At 43.6% G+C, this 23,761-nt stretch overlaps 1 protein-coding gene across 1 annotated transcript in view; it reads right to left on the bottom strand.

Moving 5' to 3' along the window:
• The window catches only part of MYH9 (myosin heavy chain 9), an 88,972-nt gene that overhangs the window by 19,125 nt on the left and 46,086 nt on the right, over positions 1-23,761 (bottom strand). The window contains exons 6-21 of the mRNA XM_053253466.1: positions 22,607-22,699; positions 21,714-21,777; positions 20,261-20,359; positions 19,278-19,421; positions 17,267-17,362; positions 16,047-16,165; positions 14,909-15,061; positions 13,436-13,609; positions 11,374-11,547; positions 9,990-10,104; positions 7,687-7,880; positions 7,194-7,315; positions 6,462-6,531; positions 1,691-1,851; positions 766-874; positions 332-463 (exon numbers count right to left, since the gene is read on the bottom strand). Coding sequence (XP_053109441.1) covers positions 332-463; positions 766-874; positions 1,691-1,851; positions 6,462-6,531; positions 7,194-7,315; positions 7,687-7,880; positions 9,990-10,104; positions 11,374-11,547; positions 13,436-13,609; positions 14,909-15,061; positions 16,047-16,165; positions 17,267-17,362; positions 19,278-19,421; positions 20,261-20,359; positions 21,714-21,777; positions 22,607-22,699 — 2,019 coding nt within the window. The remainder of the gene's footprint in view (positions 1-331; positions 464-765; positions 875-1,690; positions 1,852-6,461; positions 6,532-7,193; positions 7,316-7,686; positions 7,881-9,989; positions 10,105-11,373; positions 11,548-13,435; positions 13,610-14,908; positions 15,062-16,046; positions 16,166-17,266; positions 17,363-19,277; positions 19,422-20,260; positions 20,360-21,713; positions 21,778-22,606; positions 22,700-23,761) is intronic.

Raw genomic sequence — 23,761 nt, 5'->3', positions numbered from 1 at the left:
ACAGACTATTAGAAGTGAGGACTGAAGATCTTTTTTGTTACAAATACAACAGTTATGAAATTTAGATCTCTCCCCACCAATGTATGGAACCAACATAAAACCTGTCATGTAGCTGCCATGGCAAAGATAATTCATACCATGACCACATAGCCTGTAAACCTCCTGTGCAGGAGGATTTGATGTGGAGCATGTGATTTAAATAAGCACATTCACACTATCACTTACAGAATACTATTATAAATCATCCATGACTACAGTACTTTTCAAGCATGCACAAGTAACTGAGAAACTGACCATCCAATCACCCTACAGGTCCACTGTATCAATTCACCTGCGTCTGGAGAGTTTCCATTTCAGTCAGTCTGTTTTCAGTAGCCAACTGCTTTTCCTTGACCTTCATCAGCTCTTCTTCCTTGGCCAGCATCTCCTCCTCTTGCCTGCTCACCTGCAGCAAAGGCTTCACCTGCAAGGAGTCAGTTTCAGAGGACATTAATATGAGATCATCCACATATTTTGTCTGCTAGAGGAATATTTTATTGAATCATGTGATTCTGCACAGGACCAAAAGACAGTTCTGTTGTCCAAAGACTGGCTCCTATCCCTATGGCCAAGTCATTACTTAAGTGTGGAGTAGCAAGGTATTCCTAAACATACAGCTACAAACATGAAGCTGGGCAAGTGATACTGTATCCTTTAGGAGAAGATTATAGGCTCACTTAATACTGGAAGAACTCTAACCACCAATTCCTTTCTCCCAATCAGTACCTTGGTAAACAGTCTCCACCACTGCCAGTTGCGAAGCTTCAGGTAGGCAGCACAATTCCTCTGGAGTACTTTCATTGCAGTTAGTTGCTGTTGGCGTTTGGCAAAAGCCCTACAAAATAAAAGAGTGAAATAAGCAGGGAAGAGGAGTGTCAGAAAACACACCTGAGACCTCACCTAGAATTCTTGAAGTTTACAAACCACATCAGAGCTCTGACTTTCCACCACACCATTCCTTTCCCACTCAAAATGCAGTGTGTTTCCATTCTCAGTTCCTCATGTCTACTTGTGAGGCAGACTATCCTCTCACTTGTTCCATACTCATTTCAACCTGGTTCTTCCTACTGGTTCATGGCTCATACAAATGACATCTGCATTTTCGCACAATAGTTTATCCTTGAACTTCTAACTGTGGTAAGAGGACTAAGCATATATGTTTCTTAAGTGCATGTAACAGCATTTTAATTTGAAGAAGCAGCCTAATGATGATGCAAGTGGATTTTCAAGAAGATGAACATTCCAGGATGCAGGTATTCAAGGTGCTCTATGCATCTAAACTACAAACTTTCCTGAATTATTAAAAGGAGATTAAAAAAATGACACACTTGAGTAAGAGCCAGCTGGTCTTTTCAACGTTAGCTAAAATACAGAAGGTCGCTAGGCTGCCCATGAGAGACAGCCAGCAAGAAGCCAAGCCCTCTGCTAAATGAGCAAAGAGCCACCTTTAAAAAATGGTGATTCTCTTTATTTAGCAGAGGAAGAGAAACTGAACCTATCCATCCCCAGCCTAGCACTGCGAGCCTTTTGGGGACAAGGAGCAATTTTACTATTTATCTCTGTGTAAACTGCTTTGGGAACTTTTGTTGGAAAACAGTATATAAATATTTGTCATTGTATTTGTAAGAAGTGAACATTGTGATGCACATACTTTCTAGCCAAGTAGCCTCTACAGCATGCTTGGAACCCAATGATGACATCTGTTATTTTCAAGTCTCTTTCTTCTTCAAGATGAGCAAGGACTCCTGCTCGGAAAAAAACTTTGCTCTGTCCAATTCGGTAGAGATTTGGATCCAGCTCCAAAGCTTTGATCTAAAAATGGAAATGAATATACTCAGTCATTAATGTAGTGAAAAATGTATCAGGGGATTTATTAGTTCACATACAACCTCATCCATATTCACTTAAAACCACAACAAACAAGCAAGGAATGGAGGGAGAGCAGGACTAGAAAGGAGCACTGGTTACTCACTGTGAAGTCGTCTTCTTGCTCCTGGATTTGAGGATATCTCACATGGGTTATCAGCCCCACATGTTCCAAAAGGCAGGACTATGCAAATTATGAGATGTTTTAAGAGCCTGGGAAGGAGAAACCTACCCAGTTCGTAGTAGCGAATTTCAAAGTACAGAGAAAATTGTGAAAAGAGATGAAAGAGTACATCTGTAGACATAAATGGCCACACAGGTGGGTTGAGAGGTCCTCAAATTCAGCAGCAAGAAGAAACCTTCACAGAAAGTAACCAATGCTGCTTTCTCTGCTGCTGGATAAGGACATCTCACGTGGGACATGCCACAGCTAAGAGACCCAGGTGGGAGTGTCAGCATCTATTGCGGCAGAAGAACCTGTTGAAGAACTCATCTACCAAAAGCTGCTTTTGCTGAACAATGCAGGTCAGGCTTGTAGTGTCAGGTAAACGTGGACGGCAACACCCAGATGGCCACTCTGCAGATATCTGACAACAGTGCATTCATGGAAAAAGGCAGCTGAAGTGGCTGCTGACCTTGCAGAGAGTGCCATGGTATGAAGAGGCGGCCCAAGGTTCTGTACCTCATAGGCTACCTCATCTGGTGATGGCAATGGTTGAAGTTTTCTGACCCAAAGAGGACGGTAGAAAAACAAACAAATAAGTCATCTGTGGAGTGGAAGGAAGCCATGTGGGATAGGTACACCTTTAGACAATGGCATACATCAAGTTTATGCCAGGTTTTTTCCAAAGAGGACACGTGGCTTAGGACAAAAGGATGGCAGGATTATATTCTGAGAGCGGTGAAAGATGGAAGCCACTTTAGGCAGAAAAGAAGGAACTAGGATTAGTCTGATGGAGTCAGATAAGAAAATGCAAGAGTTGGGATTGGTAGACATTGTGCGCAATTATGACATATGTCTGGCTGATGTGAGGGCCACCAGAAAGGCTAATTTAAGAGGAGGAGCAGTATCGATATAATGGGCTTGAAGGGTGGCTTGTGAAGTAAGTAAAGTAAAGTATGCCATCAAGTTGATTTCGACCCCTGGCACCCACAGAGTCCTGTGGTTTTCTTTGATAGAATACAGGAGGGGTTTACCATTGCCTCCTTCCACACAGTATGAGATGATGCCTTTCAGCATCTTCCTACATCACTGCTGCCCGATATAGAACCAGATTCGATCCAGCAACCTTCTGCTTGTTAGTCAAGCATTTCCCCACTGCACCACTTAAGGTGACTTTTGGCTTGTGAAGTACAGGTAGTATTTTATGCAAATCCCAAGATGGGAACCTGTGTATAGTCAGGGTTGACAGTAGAGTGGCACCCCTGAGAAAACATTTCAGGTGAGGATGAGGATGTAGGCCTTTAGAGGTGCTGGTGGGCAGGACGTTAGCCAGAGAAGCTACTTGCTGTTCAAGCATCTTGGGCCTTGAGGCCTTTATCAAGGCCATCTTGTAAGAAGTGGAGCAGCTCAGGAAGGCCACAGTCCTCTACTGAGAGCTATGACGCCGGTAGCAGCAGAGAAAAACATGTCAGATGGATGGTAAATGTGATTTGTTGAATCTCTTCTGGATGAGAGGAAGGTGTTCAGCACTTTGTGTGCATAGCCATGATGCTTCAGGATGTTCCATTCAGTCATCAGGCAGCAACCTATAACCATGCCAGGTTGTGGTAGATGGGGCCTTGGTGGAGGAGGTCTGGTGTCACCAGGAAGAACCAGGGGCCTTGGATGGCAAGGTATAATATTTCTGTGAACCACAGTCTCTGGGGTCAGTGTGGTGCCACCAGGATTACATGAACCTTGAAGTGACAGATTCTGCAAAGTAGGCAGCTGAGGAATGGCATGGGAGGGAATGCAAGCATATAGGAGAACTGGGGGCCATGGGGAGGATAGGGCATCCACTGCTTCTGCCCCCTCGCAGGAGAATCAGGCAAAGAACATGGTTAGCTTCATGTTGGTTGGAGAGGCAAAGAGGTCCACCTGAAGGTGTTCCAGAGCTTGGCTTAGTAGGTTGAATGTGCCACGATTTCAGCTAGATATATCTCTTGCCTGCTAAGTCAGTCAGCTTGTGTGTTGAGGGATCCACTGATTTGATGGCCTGTCAGGGAGACCAAGTGAGACTCTGTCCATTGGAGCAATCAACACACTTCCTGGTGAAGGGATCTAGATATGGTGCTGCCCTGGTGATTCACATGCGCCTTCGCCATGACACCATCTGTTTGAACAAACATGTTGGTTTTGTAGAAGATGCAGGAATGCTTGGAGAGCAAGGCAAATGGCTCCAAATTCCAGCCAGTTAATACTCTGAGATTGCTCCTGGAAGGACCATTTTCCTTGAGCCAAATGCTGTATGCATTGAGCCCCCCAGCCTAAAAGGCTGGCATCCATCAGTACAATCCTGGAATAGTCCAGGAAAGCCTTGCCACAAGAGAGATGGTGTGGTTTGGTCCAGCCGAGGAAGGAGTGGGTGAAGTGTGGTGGGAGTTTAATTCTGGTGGGTCTTTGACATGCTATATCATCCTTGTAGAGTAGAAGGCCACCTCCTCCAACTGAGAGCACTGGTGAGGTCTAGATGGCCGTCGATGTGCTAGCAGCAGCAAAGTGGGTCATCTCAGCTTGTAAGTGAGGTCTCCTCAGGGGAGGAAAGAATGAGCTCTCCCCCCTCCTCCACCCTTTGGGGAGGAAGACGTTCTGGATTCTGCCTATCATCTGGGCCATACAAGACAGAAAAGAGGAGAGAGGAGGGTGTTTTGTTTTTTTAAAGAGTAGATGAAGAAACAAAGTGTAGAAAATAAGAGGATATTTAGAAGTAAGAGAGGAATGCAAAGAAGAGAAGGCTTGGCTAAAAGGAGAACCCTGGAGCAGGATATAGGACTAGAAGAACTGGGTGGGGTTCTCCTTCCCAGGCTCTTAAAGAGTCTCATTTGCATAGTGCTGCCTTCTGGAGCACATGGGAAGGATAACCCATGTGAGATGTCCTCATCCAGCAGCAGCGAAGGTGGCAAGGAATACACCTTAAGACAGTGAGGCCTTGGCACTTATCACTGATGCACCCCACCATTTTAACTGGAAGCACAGACTGCTTTTTTGCATTTGTTTCTGAAGAGGTATACAAGAATCAGGGGTCAGTTGGTCAGAGAATCAATTGGCTGATGGATTATGCTGCTCCTGCCGCTTGTTTCTTAGGGCTGTGGGCAGCCTTAGGAAAATAACCATTCCCAGAAGTGGCTGCTCTAGGCAGGCCAGGTGTCACTGTCCCAACCATGGCAGGGCTTCCTACTGAGGTGCTGTCTTTGCAGCTCCCTCACTCCTTTTCCTTTCAGCAATTTACGAAGGACCTTTTAGAACCTCTGGGCAAAAGCAGGAGGCAGAGAGGTCTCATCAACGATTAGGAGCAGTGATGCAGGGGAACCGAGCCTCTTATGGTTTAATGAGGCACCTCGAGAAGTTGCAGCCACTACCTTGCAACTTAAAAGCACTGCTGTAAAGAGTGTCTGCCCTATTAGGAGCAAAGTTGGTGCCAATGGTCAGAGACCTCCGAGTCGCTCCCCTCTGGGCCTAAGTCTGACCTTCTCAGCTGGGATGCAACCTCCATTGCTAGGCAGAGGCAAGAGCCTCAATGAACTGTCTATGTCTCTTATGGCTTTTCAATGGACTGGATAGCAAATCAATCTGAAGACACACTGCAGTGAGCACCATGCTTGGCCATTTTTAAAAGCACTGAGGCCTCAGACAGTGTATTTTCAGCAGCACAGATCTCAACAACATGAAGCATTCACAACAGGAGGCTCCCTCTCCAATTCGGGCTGGGGAGAAATATTCAGTCTGTCATTCAAATACAAAACCAAGTCAAGGTTGAAGATGGAGCCATTGCTCCTCAGAAGCCCTGACACCATAGTTTGCAGACAGTTTGACACCATAGTTTGCAGACAGGATGAGAGCAGTTATTCCTCTAGAAGGTTCTAATGCTAATTTACATAGTGCCTGCCTTTTGGAGCAAGTGAGAGAAGTAACCCACTCCATGATACTAATCTCCACTGATGAGCAAACTGAATATTTCACACAGGCTTCCTACTATATATTCAGGACTAATTGCTCCAGAAGCCAGAGCTCTCACAATAAAACATATTCCTACACAGAGTACTTATTTGCTTTTAAAATCTGTGTTTTGGGAACAGCTGTCACCAGAGACCACTGAAAGAATTTGCCTTGAAGTGTATTGAATATTCTTGCACACAGTCATTAACAGCCAATGGGGAAGTTTGATGCACACCAGTTCTAACTTGAAACTACAGCATGCTCAGGACTCTGTTCCACATCTCTAGCAGTATTCACCCACCACTGAGAAGGACAAGGTCCAGCAGCAACATCAAAGCTTAGCTGGAGTTAGAAACTCCAATAAGAATTCAAATTTAGCCTTTTCCACATTATCTCAGCAACTGGAGTACGGACTTACCATCAGCACACAGGCTTGCTTGCCATCCATGAACCCTTTGGGAATAGAATTGGGCGTCAGGATCTCATATCTGGAAGCAAAAAGGTTAGGGTTATCTTCACTCATATCATTGGTAAGAGCCCTTTCTTATTCTAAGGAGTAGATAATCCTGCAATGAGGCTGGCTACTATGGCATTTTATTACCTATAACTCAGAGAATATAATGTAGCAGTCACAGTCTCTGTCTTGGATTACAAATTACTGAGCAGCATGTCTCAGAGGGAGTAGAGGCTCATACTATCAAGCACATAAGCCATTCAGTGTCACAGTTGCCACTATCAGGAAAAGTATCCTGCCCAATCTCAACACCTGGAGTGCAGGGCTGGCTACTAGAGGCTTCTGGGACAAACTGTCTACTTCAGGGGTGTTACCTCCCAGCATAAGAGGGGCACAAACACTATTGCCAGCAGGCTGCTCTGAAGGTAGGGCCTGGCTTGCCATCCCCCCCCCTTACTTCACAGAACGTGGCCCTCTTGACAAAACTAGTTGCTGATCAAGGACTTAGTGAAGCTTCTTCCAGCCTCTCTCTCTCTTAATGCCATGTCATTGCCTTTCACAATTAGCTAGCTTCTAATTAAAAGGTCTAGTTTCCACTGACTGACAAGGCACAATTCCTTTAACTAAATGCAGAGACCTTTTAACTACAGGAGTATTGGGTCAAGCATACAGAGTGAGACCACCACCCAGTTTTACCTTTGTCTGAACTCCTGGAAGACAACTCTGTTGGGAAAGCCTTGCCTGCAGATACGGATTCCCTCCAACACTCCATTGCAACGGAGCTGATCCAAGACAAGGTGTGCATCTAATTTCCCAGCCTGGAGAAGGAAAGATGGGCTATTGTTACTGGAAATTTGTGCACGTACCACTGTGGGGGAAATGCAAGTCTATTTCCAAGTCAAGAGGTTTTCCTAGCCGCCGCCTCCCCACCCCCAGACACACACACACACTCATTTTTCTATCATTAAAAAATTAGATCCTGTTCCAGGCAACTTGTAGGAACAAAAGAATCTCATATCCAAGCCAGATTCGGTACAGTTGCTTGGAGTGCAGTTTCTGCTGAGTTTTTCTTCCTCGGCCCTCTCCCACAATGCAGGCAATTAGCAGCCTTCATGTTCATCTTTAAATCATTTCCAAAGCAGGAAACAGAGTGCAACTACATATACGCAAAAAGTTGGGTGGTAGTTACCTTCTTTTCATGGTTTGGTATGATGCAACGGACAAAATTGGGGTTGGTGTTCCTTAGAGTTGCCATCAACTTGGCCAGTTGTTCTTTGTACAGCTGTCCCACTGTTCTGAACATTCCCTTCCTGGTCTTAAAGGCTCCAGGCAATGCAGTATCCGACATGCCGGCCACCTGATCCAGCCCAACTATGCGATCAACTAAAGGAAGCACATGAGATTGTTAGTATTCTTCACCAAGAATTGTCCCCACCTGCTTGTGGGGACAGTGTATAACTTATCTGGATAGAGCAGGGAAAGAGAAGTCTGCAGGATCCACTTGCTTCTTCTACATCTGTATAGAGATGTCCTGATCATTATTTTTATTGGGGCAACAACAAAAAAAGGGAAGAAAGCAGCCACTGACTACTAGAGCTAGGATCTGTCTCATGCCTGACGGATCCAGCTGGCAGTGTAAACAGCAACATTAAGCCAAGGAGAGAAGTGGGTTTGATTTCGCCAAGCTTCTCTCCTTCATGCTTTGTCAGCGAGGAGGAAGATGCCTTCTCTCAGAGCCAGGCCCTGAAGATGCAACCCAAGCTTTTGCCTTGCATACAACTGACTGAAGAGGTGGCGTCATTCATGTCAGTTATGGCAGTCAACTCAAAGACCTTGTCTCCAGAAGGTTTTGCAGCAATGCTGCTGAAAAAGCCACCATTTTAAAATCTGTATGCTCAAGCATGGTATAGAGGAAGAGCATAGAATCCAATGCCGTTTTAAAATCCATTTTGTAATTAGCACAGTAACACTTCAGGAATGGTTTAGTTCGATGCCTATTCTCTCCCCATTCTCCACCCCTCTGATCCCAAGAGTGGCATATTCCATGGGTCACAACCTATATAACATATGAAGCCATTAAGTGAACCAGGTTGTAGCATCACTGCATTTTAGTTGGAATAGCTTGTCTAGTTAAATATATACACAGGGACAGGAGTTCAGTATTAATATGATAGAGTGATTCCCCAGTTCTAGAAAGCCATTGGTTATTTTGGGAATATGACAGGCTGATCGACTATGGCATTGGCCAAAATCAGCCACTGTTTGTCCGATTTCAGCCATGTTTCAGCCAAGCTTTTTAAAAATAATTGTTCAAGAATAAAGGCTTTTAACCTGTCAAAGGCAGGACTATATCAAGAACTGAAAGACAAGTTGAGTGTCTGGAATGAAGTACTACTCATGCTATATGATCAAGAATTAGGATACCTTTTCTGCCTAAAGTGGCTTGTTCAATGGAGTCAAAACTGGTTTAGAGACGAAGCTGTATTACTGAATAAGATCATAAAAAAATAGCATTCATGCAGCTTCCATGATGCTGGCTGGCAAATCCTGTTAAAAAGCCAAATATCTTCTAAATATGTATTTCTCAGAAAAGAGGCATCACCAAGGAACATCAGCTGTATTCTCTTGAGAAGTGAATAAATGACTTCAGTTTCAGTCACCAGAGTGCCTATCTACTGCTGTTTATGCACAAAATGTTCAGAGCCACATGAAGTCACCACTCCCCATATGGCACTACTGGCCTTGGAGCATATTTTAGACATTTCAGAAGCCACTTCCCCCGAGGCTATTTTTAAAGGTTTAAGAAAGGAGAGCTAGTCCTATGAATCCTCAAACCAGTACCCATAAATGTCCTGCTGCTGTACCCATGTGATCACACCTTGTTAAACGATCTGTTTTTCCAAGTCCAAGAGGATCTACTAGCATAAAGCAGAGGGACTGAATGTGACAGACAAGCAGGAATGGAAAAGGGGTAAGATAAGAATTATTGGAAGCATTTCTTGCATGGCTCTAGAAGGAATTACACACGACACAACACCTGGGTTTCTCAGTCACCTGGTTCTAGATGAAGAATAGGAAAGTGTTGATAGAAATAGGCTCTCTGAACATTCTGCATCTCTGCAACAGAGACGTCAAAGAAAAACCCAAGACAAAAGAGATAGCAACAGTAAGACTCAAAGCAACAGAAAACCTCGAGTGCAAGACACCTAATGGCACTGGAACAAGCAAAAAAGAAATCCCTAGGGGCTGTGTTTGGTTTTACCTTATTAAAACCCGTATTTGGATGGGGCTATAGGAAACATCTGCCTGAAATTAGTTCTGGGATGCTGCCCCGATTGGCTGAAATATTTCAATCCTTCACTTCAGCAATAAGAGAATATAAAGCTTAAGCATATCCAAACAAGTTTGGGATCACACTGATAAGTAACATTTTAAGGGAAAGAGTACTGTAGATAGCCACTCTAAAACTAGGCAAGAAAACTAGTTACATACCATCTTTCCACAGTTCAGACACAAACTTATCAGAGGACTGGTGCAGCAGGGTCGCAATGTTATCATTGAGAGGATCCATGTTCTTCATCAGCCATTCATCTGCTTTGTAATCAACCTAGAAAAAGGAACCAACCACCAATATTGGAAACAGAAGATTGCCTAGGATGCACAGACTTCAAGTCCCACATTTGGATCCCCACTTGGCCATGAAGCTCACTAGATGACCTTGGGCCAGTTGCTATCACTTGGCCTAACCTATCTCACAGGGTCATTTGAAGAGAAAAATACGGAGGGATAGAAGAAAACCATGTATCCCACCCTGAACTCCTCCTTAGAGGAAAGGCAGGATAAAAAAGCAGTAAGAATAAAGGATACCTTTCACATACACAGATTCCATTCTAGGATAGTACAGTCCAAAGAAGCAAGTCGTTTTCCGTTCCGAGATTCAATCCGAGTTTTCAAACAGTAATCGATAAGCAATAGAGTAGTCAAAAAACAGTCCTAATTTTCTCTACGAGGAGCAACAGCCAAGAGGTGTATACGCTTTGGCGGTCAAGAGAAAACTGAAGGAGAAGCGCCCCAACTGTCAATTCCAACGGAATTAGCAGAGCACGTGCAGACGGGCGGGGCGCAAATAGGAGCTAGCTAGTCAGCCCGGGAGGTCCCTGCGCAGGCGCAGAAACCCAGTTCTTATGGATACAATGGATCACAATCCAGATCTGTTGCAGACTGCTCATCACAGAAAAGTAGATTTTGTTTTCAGTAAAACTTAACTCAATAGCCTTATTCACATGTTCTCTTCAATATTCATACCAATGTACAGAGATATAAATCTGTACACTGACAGTTATTCACACAATATGTTGAATACAGGTACAGCAGCATACCTCCTATCTGTACCATGTATTTGAGGGGCATGCACCCAGGTTCACGTTTAAAAAATGCAGTCATTCCTGCACAAATATGTACAAGTGTACAAACATCTATACACTCATTCAACATTATGTCTGAATGGGGCTAATGAGAGGTATGTGATTGCCCCTTTTCCGAAAACAGAAACCCAAGATGACTGCACTACGCTGCAGAATGTATCAGAAGTGCTAGTTTACTAATGCACATTCTGCCTGCCTGTCTGAAAGGACAGCTGTTCAAAAAAGCATGTAGAGCTGGCACTGCTAGTGTTGCGATGACTCCACAAAGCCTGTAGCCTTAGACTTACGGGAGCAAAACACTCCTTTTGGCAAGTGCTCCCTTTCTGGCTAGATTACTGTGCAACTTGTTCCACTGCTCTAGAAGACATCTCAATTCAGCAGAGCCTGGACTGCTTTCCGGGTTGTCAGGAGCAACCCCTAGCTTCTCTTCATACAGCAAGAAGAGCACTTACCTTGCCAGCATAGTGTATAATACAGAAGTCAGCTTTGTCTTTCAGCTGTTTGGGCTTCTGGAATTTAGGGTGAGTGCCTTGCTCCTGCACCACCTTTTCCACAAAGCTTTTATCGGTAGCCTTTGGGAACCAGCATTCTTCATCCAGAAGGGCCAGTATGCCTGGGGGACCAGCCTGTGTAAAAGATAGCTGGACATCAGCAGGGCTGCCAAAATTTAATGCTTTGAATACACACACAAGAATGAACCACACATGATTCCTTGTAAGTTACAGAAAGCTCAAAGCAGCTTTCTCAACAAGCTCCATTTAAGAACACTTTAAAAAAAAAAAAAAGTTACTACTCAAGCGTTTCCTAGGTCAAAAGAATTCTTCTCCAATAAATTAAACCCACAGATTGTTCTAGTTCAGATGCTACAAAAACTTTACACAGTTGATTTAGCATTACAGACGTGTGTGTGTGCATGCACAAACACACAGACTCCCAATTTAGATGTAAGAGCAAAGCCCGATCCCAAGACTATGCCAACAAAGTATTTAAAATATGTTGGGGAGATTTGTATAGCATCAGCCATCTCTGCAACATTTACAAATAATGGTGGGACAGTTCTTTGCAATCTAGAAAGTGGTGTAAGAGAGACAGAGGAAGGGAGAAAGAAGGTGAAAATAGACTGGTACATGTATTTTGACTTAGTTACAGTAGGGTATGGGCTAGGAGGTTGTGTCAAATCTTCAAAGAAAAAGTGAGTCTTGAAGGAAATAAGCAGCATTACAGAGGGATTCTGGGGAGCCAGTTCCATGCATAAGGAGCAGCAACAGTTATCATTACTACCCATGCTTTAAAAATAGCTGGCAGTAAGTTTAGGATTTGGTTGTCACAGTAACATGCTTCACCATGGCAAACTCAAAATTTTGCATCACTATTATACAAGTCCAATAGGACAGATCTATCTAAAGACCTGAATTTGGGGATAGGAGAGGGAGGTACCACAATTGCTCTTTATCAGCCTGCAAAGTGGCGACTTGATCTTCCCCAGAGTGCCCATGGCACTATTCTGTCAGGCCCACCTAGCCACTAGCATGACAACTTGGCAGGAGTGGAGAAATAGCTTCAGGGCAGTGAAAAGACAGGGAATCCACTTCTTATGGGTTACTGTGTTCCTCACTGCTCGATGAGGTCCTGCCACAGAGATCAAGCCTATCCAACCTCCTCATATAGGAAACTACCATATACCGAATCAGACCATTGGTCCATCTAGCTCAGCATTGTCTACACTGGCAGTCGCTTCTCCAAGGTTGCAGGTAGGAGTCTCTCTCAGCCCTATCTTGGAAATGTCAGGGAGGGAACTTGGAACCTCCTCTTCCCAGAGTAGCCCCATCCCCCAAGAGAATATCTTACAGTGCTCTCATGTAGTCTCCCATTCAAACGCAAAACAGGGTGGACCCTGCTTAGCAAAGGGGACAAGTCATGCCTGCTGCCACAAGACCAGCTCTTCTTTCTTGGCTCTACACACAGCCTCAAGTACTACAGTGCCATCACCAGCAAGGTTTTTCGCTGATGCTGCCTTGTTAAATTACCTATAGCTGCCCAACTAGAGCTGTGGTGACCACAAACAAAGAGTGGGCAATATTGTCTTCCAGCTGAAGGAGGAATGGTACCGAGGAACCTCTTCTCCCTCAACACATACCTGACTGAGCAGAGATTCAGCAAGCCCTTTGTTTCAAAGATATGATTTTAGCAGCAGTTACTTTGAAGTAGTTGGACTTGTTCCAATATAAAATAGTTTAGGACATGCCTGGGGCATTTCCATGGCCACACAACGCCAGCAGAAGCAGGTGTGCCAAGCACCTAATTGCTTGCTCCTTGTTCTCTAGGTACCACTTTCAATAAGAAGTGCTTTACAGTTCGAGGACCAAGTATCTCATTTATCCTATTTGTATCCCACCCTTCCTACATGTCAATTACAGCTGCTTGGCATGCACTAAAGCAGGCATGGATGGCTGAGCTTAGTGCTGCAGCTATTTTCTGCTCATCAGAAAAAGAGAGGATGCATGATTCACTCACTGGTTTTTCTATCAGATCGATGCAGGGTTGCAGATCCAGGCCAAAGTCAATGAAGTTCCACTCTATGCCCTCGCGCTGATATTCTTCTTGCTCCAGAATGAACATGGTGTGGTTGAAGAGCTGCTGCAGCTTCTCGTTTGTGTAGTTAATGCATAGCTGTTCAAAGGAGTTCAGCTATCAGGGTAAGAAGAGAAGCAGTTAGGTCTGGGGACTACTGCGCCAGCCATGTTATATACTAGTATGCCTGTTACACATAACCACACTACACCATTATTCAGCAGCAGTTTGTTTTTCTATCCATTGCCTTTCCCATTTCAGAATAGAAAAAGCATCATGTATGTACTCAGTGATGTTCATTTGACTCAATCTCAGTCCCTTGAAACAGTATATCACAATAGCTACAGATAGTTCAAACAGTACTAAAAATAGGTTTCTATATTGGTAGTTCTCTTTCCAATCATCAGGCATGCAGAGTACTGTACTTGATAACAAGTTACACTAAAAAGATTAGTATTTTTGTTCTAAAATAAAAGTTGCTTTTTTAAAAAAAAATCATTTCAGGAAGTTTGATCAAGAACATCTTTAGAAGTTACATTTTGCAGGTGTTAATCTGAAAAATGGGGACATTAAGTCAAGCACTGCAAATCTGCTTTTCAGAAGAGTGACTGGAACTGTACTTCAAGTTTTGATGCAGAAATTACCAACTATGTCCACATGCAATCTGGAGGGGAAAATTTAGTGGCAAAGATGCACCATATTCCTCAGAGGCATCAAAGCTAGGTTTTTTCACTCTTGCCAAAAAAGGAAAAGAGGCTACCTATATCTGAGGAGTGCTTATTGGAACCTCCTCCTCCTGCGGTTGAGCCTCTGCTGAAGGAAAAACAGCTGCTGCTGCCTCTCCTGTCCTGGGTCCCCACAAGTCAGCACCAACAAAATCATTTGCCGTTATTTCTCCCTTTTGTCAAGGAGCTTCAGGTGTAGGTAGAGAGATAATGAATGCCTCAAGGTTCCCCAGTAAACCCTGTGGCCAAGTGGGGATCTGAACTCAGATTTACCTGGTAAAAGTCCAACACTATCTGCTATACCACACAAATCCTCACCAGACTGAGCCCAGAGAACCTTTTCTGTCCCTTCTCCATAAGAAACAGTAGTACAAAGGCCTCTGATAGAGATATACATGGGGGAAACCCAAACAAAAACAAAAATATATGCTGCTACCATTTCTAGTTTCATGCTATGGCTAAAAGATTCAACAAAATTCATTCATAGGCATTACCCCTTTTGGAAAATGCTGAGACATCCCCAATCCAGCCCAAAATCTGAAGCAAAGCAGAGAACTTAACATCTGAAACTACATTTCGAAGAGAGACTTGGCTAGTTCAGTTGAACTATGAACAACTGAACATATGAAACCTTGTTTGATCCATTAAGAATCAGTGAGGTCTCCCCAAATGAATATTGCCTTCTACTTACCTCAAAGATTTCAAAGCCAGCAATATCGAGGATTCCTATGAAAGATGCTCCTTGTCTCTTTGTTTTATCCAGTGCCTTGTTGATGCGCATCACCAGCCAACGGAACATGCGTTCATAAGTGGCTTTAGCCAGAGCTTCAATGGCAAAGTCAGCCTGAAAGAGAGGGATAAAAGATACATGTATAATCCAAACCAAAACACAATGTCACAACTATTCTTTCCCCACTGCCCAATACCAAAGACAAGTACTATTTCAGCTACAAAGTCATATGAGGGGCTATTCAGTATTAACGGACTAGCTCTAGCATACACACATCTCTCTCTAGAAAAGAAGCAAGCCCCCTCAGAAAGTGTGGACAGCAACAAGGAGATCATGGAGGTTTCTAAGAGCATCACATTCTGGAATCTACTATTTTATGAAAAGCACAATCTGCAAGTATGCTCATCCTATTTTCTCCTTTGTGCCTTGTAAAAGTTAATAAGAAAGGCTACTGGAACTTGTCCTCAGCTTCTCTATTATTTTTATTAATTCAATTTCTATACCACCCTTCCAAAAATGGCTCAGGGCGGTTTAAATAGAGAATAAATAAATAAGATGGATCCCTGTCCCCAAAGGGCTTACAATCTAAAAAAACATAAGACAGACACCCGCAGCAGTCACTGGAGGTACTGTGCTGGGGCTGGATAGGGCCAATTACTGCCCCCCTGCGAAATAAAGAAAACCACCACATTAAAAAGGTGCCTCTTTGCCAAGTTAGCAGGGGTGAGAAGTGATGAATGCAGAACACAGTTGAGGGGGAGGCACAGTGGAGAACAACTTTTTGGAAGATATTAATATCATTCCAAAGAGACTGTAGTTTAACAGCTACTACTTCATGCATTGTGTCAATATGGAAATACCGGTTTCACAAAAACAAACTGAATACAACCAATCACGGATTTGGCCTTTAAATACTTAGTTTATCATCAAGCAGTTCATGCCCTTGTTTCCTTAGAAAGGCAATTAAATTGTCAGCATTTGAGCATCCATGCTCTGCTATTTCTTCAGCCTCTAAAACCTTTGCAGGTCCAGGTGGCTTATTTATCCAGGCGCAGTTTATGCCCAACTTTCATTTGCTGCAATCCTGCTGAACACGTACCTGCTCTTTAGTCTGAGCCTTTTGGACATAGTCTCGTCCCACTTTGATGCGAGGGGTGAGAATTCCTCTGGTGAAATCTGTCACGTTGATACCCAGAAGGTGAGAAACCTTCTGAGCAGCTAAGAGAACAAGAAGAGCAAAAGGAAGTGCCGAGTACTTTCATTTTAGTGTGAACACAGTGGAGTGGGTGGAAGAATATTTTTAGCAAACTGTTCCTCAGAGATTCATGTAACAAAACTTAATGGCATTTCAAACACACACACTACATATTATGGTAGTGGAAGAGCTGGAAATTTTGATGCCTCTTCTTTCAGAGTGCAATGCACAAAACAAAGTTAAGAGACTAATTCAATAATGCCTCTAAGAAGAGGAAGAAAGTAATCCCTTTCTGTTGAATACTGCATTTACTCAAATAGAAGATGACCCTGAATTTAAGCTAAAGAATAAGGGTTAAATAGCGATTATACTATTTAGCCAAAAGGAAGTGGGCCCTGAATTTAATACAATCACCCACTTTCTAACATCAAAGACTTTGGAGAGAAAGCTAGTATTGGATTCAGGTAAATAGCGTATCAGTCAACCTGCACAAGTGAAGATATCCATTGGTTACAAGTCTGTCTACAAGCCTGCTTACTTAGGTGTCTGAAACAGCTCAAGTTACCAAAAGCTTAGAACTTAAAGCATTTCCCAAGAGTTTAACAGCTTACCGTTAACTTTTCACTATTTCATGCCATCTCTCACTGCTGCCTTTTCCCAACCACTCCACATCAACAAATGAAACATCCCTAGGTTTGTTCCTATTTGCAGATTAGAAGTTGAGTGAGAGACTTGTGGCACCTCTGCCTCCTCCTGGCATTCCCCATGCAGGCCCTGGGGGTCAGCAATGGATCCACAGCCAGGTCCTAACTTGGTCAACCCTAATACCCCTTTCTCGCCTTATATTCTGTGGCCTTGCATAAGTTAAGGATTATGCGAGCCTAGACAAATGTGGCTACACCCATTTGCCAACAAGAGGCACCACCACTGATTGCTTATGACCTCTACATACATTGCTAGATGCATTGGGTGCCTCCGGTTTACATCAAAACCCCACAAAGCATACAAATGTGGCTACATGAACTCTACTGTAGTCCATTAGAGTACATATAAGGTTAAACACAGGATTCTTCTGGGCAGGAGAAGCCTTGCCTTCCAGCCTATACCCAGGGGAATCTCCTTACCTGTGTTGTCTGGCATAGAAGCTTGGTCTGTGTTGCGTTCCTTTTTGAAGGCAATATTGCCAAGCTGAAGAACACCTGAGATCACCTTTAGCAGACCTGAAAAAGCAAAACAAGTCACTGCATGGCCTTTTGACATCAAAGTCTCAATGTATAATAGTGAGTTCTGGAGAAGGAAAGGGGAGGGCTTGACAGAAGAGGCACTGAATATCACCCCAAGGAGCTGCTTGTTCTCAGACTTCATTAGACTCACAGACAGCAACTTCAAGGCATTTCAGAAGCAGAAGAATTTGGTATTAGAATGTGCAATTCAGAGGGATGCTGTCACATCCCTTAATACTAAGATTACCCTAGAGATGAAAGTATGTGCCTACTCTTGCAGGAGTAGTTTAACTACCCCCATTTAGCTGAAGTCACATGTTGCTATCAGCCCTGTGAGGTTAAATGCCTCATAAGATTACCAGCAGGTGCGCTAACAGTGCAGGCATGAGGGCCTACCCTTGACGTATTCTAAGCTTGAGAAGTACAAAGTGGTGTGACACACCACCACTGCTACTGAAGTGGGCAGGTATTGAAGGCATCCACAATTACTTTACCCCACTCAAAGCCACAGAAGCCGAGTGTAGAGTCCCATGCTGCCCACTTCAGTAGTAGATGTAGAACAGAGAGAAATGGACAAGCGGTCCACACCAGACCCTACAGTCAAGTATGACCTAGAAACAGGGGCCTTGGTTCAGGTCAACGCCCCAGGCTTGACCAAGAAGTTATACCACCTGGAAAACCAAATCCTGAAAAGTTATTGTGAGCAGTGTTGCTATCTTGGCACCCAAGAGAATCTACAGGAATCTTAGAAGAATACAATGTTAGAGCTGGAAGGAGCCACAGGCTCTTCGAGTCCAGCTCCATGGCCAGTGGAGGCAACTGCTACGGCAGCACTGGCAGATGGTGGGCCAGCCTCCATTTGAAAAACACACACTTGCCTTAAGTCCTGCATCAAGATCCTATAAGCAGCCTCAACTTCAGAAACCACACTGGTAGCCAAACCTCAAGATGAGCAGCGCAATTGTTGGTAATGTGGAGAGAGAACGTTCTTGCCTGCAGGCAACCTAGTCCTTCAAACCAACTCATTTGAAGTGTTGGTGCAAAACCACTGCATTTCAGGCTCCAACCCAACACACTAAAACAGCCTCTGCCTACCATTCCAGAAATGCCTTATGTTCTCAGGCTATGTTTGCTGAATCAGGTGGACTGATCCAGCCAAAGGTTACTTTCATTGCCCCATTTAAACAAACACTAGTTAGGATGTTTAGAGAAGTGAGCCTAAAATCAGACTTTCAAGGCCAGCTGGTTTCCAGATGTGTTCATATTTGCATGCTTATTAATGGAGTACTTAATGTATTCTGCAGATGAAACAGGAAAGTAAAGGCATTTGCATGCTCATTTACCCATTCCTCAGCAGAGCACCTTGAAGCTTCTACTTTATATGTTACCCTCTTTCATCCTAGCCTACCTTACAGGGTTATGAGGATAAGATGGGCAGGGGCAGAACCATTAATGCTGCCTTTAGCTCCTTGAAAGAAGGGAAGCTTAAAAATATAATTTAGTGACATTCAGCATTTCTTACATAAAGGACCAAGGAGGAGAGGAAAGACATTTACCTGCATCATGGAGGTGACCGGTATCAGTTCCCAGCCATACCAGGGAAGTTAAAAGATATTATCACAACAGGTGCATGCACAGTGCCATATGGTCAACACACAGTGTCCAAGAATGTCTGGGAAATTGTTTTTTGAATGAAAGGGGATAAATAACTCTTCACTTACAAAAATGAAATTGAATTTGGTGATAGGCCACTACCAAATAATCCATATCATTGACTGATGCTCCCAGACACAGATGCTGGTGATCAATAACTGAACAAGTTAAAGCATCTGCCTTCTTGAGGATTTTCCCATTTGACAGTCTTCTCTATAGCCCTCTCTTGCATTTCCAGAGCCCTTTAGATGTTCCATACCTATCTGTTCATCATCTGGAATGCCCATGATCCTCATTGCCTCCATGGTCTCCTGAAACATGTCCTTGTCCTGCTGGCCTGGGATTGTAACATGTCCATTGGAAAGGAAGCGATATTTGTTGTAACCCTCCAATAGCAAGTCATCTAGCAGGTGAGAAAAATTGAATACATGAAATAGTCACAGATCTTTGGGAGGAGGGTTGGGAGAGTGGTAAACAATATTTAGGGCACATCATAAGGCTAAGCTTCCATCCTCTGACAAGTTTGACAACTTTAGATTCGGTACCAAACTTAATATTGCCTCTATTAATCTTGCACAAAGACAACTTCTGTAGCATAGTATTCTTGCTTTCTGGCAATAAATCTCAAGTACTACACAAACTTTGCTGAAGGAGACTAGATTTTCATTCCTTATCTACAGATCTGAAGCTAGCTCTGCCAGAAGTTAGACAATTGTGAGGCACGCACTCCATAGATTAGCTCTTCAATTAAGTGGTCTCCAGTTCTGCAACCTGTAGTCTCCTAACTTAATGCAAGACAGCCATTCAGATAAGGAAAGAGTCATGGTTGCCAAACAATGCTAAGCTTACCGGGACAGATTTCAGGGGATACATAATTTGCAAAAGGAGAGTGTGTGGGGGAAAATGCTGAAAGACCAAGGGCCCTGGCACCAGGCATTTGACAAATAACCAATGCTAAGGTTTAATACTTATTGTATATACTGCTTTTCAAGAAAAATGGTTCTCAAAAGCTGCAAAAAGGAAGAAAATGGTTCCCTGTCCTAAAGGGGCTCACAATCTTAAAACAAACAAAAAGGAAAACACCATCAGCAGCCACTGGAAGACATGCTGGGCCAGAGAACTTGCTCTCCCTCTGCTAAATATAAACAAGCCACCACTTTAAAAGATGCCTCCTGCATACATATTAAGCTGTAGCATTGGCTGAAGAAGAAAAATCTTGTCATTTGAGCATCGAGTACTCACTCTTCAGATGCTCCCCGGCTCCACTCAGCAAGTAGTAGAAGATGTGAAATGTCCTCTCTTCTTTGGCCTGACGTATTGCTCGTGATTTCTCTAACAGATCTTTTATAAGTTAAGGTAAGATAGCCACGGGCTGCTGTTGCTGTTCTTGACAATTTCACAAAGCAGCTGGGACTGAACAATACTGGGTCCTTTTCAAACATAGGCAAACTAACACTAGTGATTAGCTAAGCAGTTGCTGTAAGGAGACTCAAGCACTCAGGAATGGAGCCTCTATACCTTACAGCAGGGATTCTCAATGTGTGGGTCACCAGATGTGATTGGACTTCAACTCCCATAATTCCCAACCAAAGGCCACGGGCTGGGGATTATGGGAGTTGAAGTCCAATAACATCTGTGGACCCACACGTTGAGAAACCCTGCCTTACAGGCTCTCCTGACTTCTGCTCATATTGACATCACCTGTACTTCACAAGGTCACCATAAACAAAGACCACACACACCCTTGCAAAATTTTTGTAAAATATGAAAAGTAACTAGGTTTGGGTGAGTGTAAGCATGGTTATAGGAGGTTTTTTTTTTAAAGAACGAACTTAAGGAGAAGCTCAGCCACCTAATGGTGCAGTGAGGAAATGACTTGATCATCAAGCCAAAGGTTGCCAGTTCAAATCCCTGCTGGTATGTTTTCCAGCCTATGGGAAACACCTATGTGGGGCAGCAGCTACATATGAAAATGCCGAAAGGCATCATCTCATACTGCATGGGAGACATGGCACAATAGTAAATCCCTGCTGTATTCTACCAAAGAAAATCACAGGGCTCCGTGGTTGTCAAGAGTCGAAACTGACTTAATGGCACACTTTATTTTTAAGGAGAAGCTCAGATACTGCTCTGCTACATTTTGGCATTCTGCCATTGGCTGGCAGCACTGCTCTCAGCAATCCCATCCACAGTGTTCTTGAGTTAAACAGTTTTTACAGTGGGGCCGTAGTGCTGAACTGTATCACAAATATTTGGGTTAATACTACAGCTGAGTGGGGGGGGGCGAATCTCTCATTTATCTGCAAGTACAGGACTACAGTTGGGGGAGGGGAGGAATCCAAGGGCATCAAGCCCTTTCTCAGATAAAATAATCTGTTTTCACAAAAGGCAAGTTGCTTCTTCAAAGTAGAACCAGAAAATGCTGTCCACCCATTCTTTCCCAGAAACCAGGGTTTATCAAACTTGGGACCCGAGGTAATGTTTTCCAACCACAACTTCTATCATCCCTAGCCATAATAGTTTTGGCTGGGTAGGATGGGACAAAAAAGTCCCAGTTCAAAAAAAGTCTGCGGACCCAAGTTTGAGAAACCCTGGTAAGCCAAAATGATGGCTGCTTGCAGTTCTATCTGAGCATGTGTCCCCACTTTTTCCTGCATGAGTGGTTTGGAGTTTTTCTACTCAGTGGAAAGGATACAGGTCTCAATATTAGCTCCAACAATGTGGCCATTAACATCAAAGTTGATTCTAATGAATTTTCCCTGAAGGGATAAAAAAGCCACATTTACAAACAAGGAAATGTTAGCCAACTGCTCACATTCAGGACATGAAGTTCTTCATACAGATCTGTACTTCTATATTCTAAAAGAACGCCACAGAACAGCAGCACAGCACCACCAACAGGCTTTCCCATTAAATGGATCTCAGAACAGTTTAATACCATTTTCATAGATTCTGTCAGTCACCTTGGATGTCACATGACAGAAAGGCAGGATATTTAAAGATATTATCTTGTTTTTTTAGTAGGCATTACATGCACAGATAACTTCATGTTCATTATCACTCATACACATTTATACCTTCAGTGTGTTTCTACCACTGAAGCCTTTCCTTTTTTAAAAAGTAGTTTTTCTCCAAAATTGTTTAACATTTCATTCATGCAGTTTTCATCCCAGAGCAATCCATGCTAGGACTGGCTTGTGCATATGACATTACACAGGTAGCCATCTATACTGACTGATATTCCTCCATCTGGCTCAGTATGGTCTGCACTGACTCTCAGCAACTCTCCGGGGTTGTAGAGAGGGCTATTTTCCAGCCATACCTAGAGATGCCAAAGATGAACCAGGGATCTTCTGCATGCAAAGCATGGGCTCTAGCACGTAGCTATGGACCCTCTCACTGTGCATTCACACACCTCTTTATGGATCATCCATTTACACAAAAACAAAGTCTGCAGATGCCAGTATATAAAGCTATTTGCACAAGCAGCGCTCAGAAGTGCATCCAAGGACAAACAGCCAACACCCCACTCAACCACAATCTTTTTCTGGAGGGAAGGCATCATTAAATTAGGAGGCAGATACTCACAAATCTTGATGAGTTGTCATTCTTAACTGTTTTGGCATTTCCAAAGGCCTCCAGGATCGGGTTGGCCTGAAGCAGCTGCCTCTCAAGTTCCCCCTAGAGGAAGGAAGCCAGTAGATGACACAATCAAGGAATTTTCAGGTCATCAATCATTCTAGAAGATGAAAGCTACTAGCCAGGTAGTTTGCTTCAAATTCTCATTTCCACCAATAAAGTTGTGTAGATTGCCTGGAGATGTATACTTTAATAACTGCAATTCTTCTGCAGGTAAAACAGGGTTAATCACATCAAGAAGCATTCCAGAGTCAACAAACTAACTTCGTACATAGCTACAGCCTTCCTTGTGTTTTAATACAAATGTTGCTTAAAACAGTTTGCCATCACCTTGGCTCAGACAAAGATCATACTGCACTATCGTGTACTCTTGATCTGCCCCACACCCACCCCCTTACAGGTTCTGGTTTTCCATGCTTAATCTGACTTTCTATCAAACTTAGACCTGAACTTTGCAGTGAAACCATATCACTTCAATTCTGCATGTCAACACACACACCACCAGTGCCAAGTTAACTGTAGTAGAAACTTGACAATATGGAGATTTTTCACCCTCAACTGAATGCAGTGTAGAGGGGGGGGGCGTGCATTTGCTCAGCTACTAGCCTTAGTTTCTTTTTAAGATAGCTTTTAAGTCATCCACCTTCTTTGTGTGCATCACCTTCACAGCAACCTAGGAGGCTAGGTCAGCCTTTTCTAAGCAAAGAGTCACCTTTTGCTGCAGTGCTGCAATTCCCACCCTTGCTCAGAGAGAGGGGATCACGCTCTACACAGCCTCCTCTAAAGTAGCACTGCAATTTGGAAAAAGGGAGGCGGGCACTTGTCCCTGCTCATGTGTCCCTTGGGATTCACCCCCCCCCCCTGGCTAGGCCCTAGCTCTCCAACCATTCATTCAAAATGTGCCTTGTGCATTTTGAGTGCAACCGGTCAACAGGGTCAGAATCTAAAGGCCCCTGCTCCGCCCCATTTTCTCACACCCCCTCCCACATGCAGGTCTTTGAGTAAGCAAATGCCACACACCCCTTTCACTTCCCATTTCTTCTCACCCTCTCTGTCAACAGGAGTGGCAAGTTATGACATCAAACAGATACTGCTTTTACTGTT

Source organism: Hemicordylus capensis, chromosome 5, assembly GCF_027244095.1.
Source record: "Hemicordylus capensis ecotype Gifberg chromosome 5, rHemCap1.1.pri, whole genome shotgun sequence".
Lineage (NCBI taxonomy): Eukaryota > Metazoa > Chordata > Lepidosauria > Squamata > Cordylidae > Hemicordylus > Hemicordylus capensis.
Note: the sequence above shows the minus strand (reverse complement) of the source record. Positions and strands in the feature narration are given on the sequence as shown.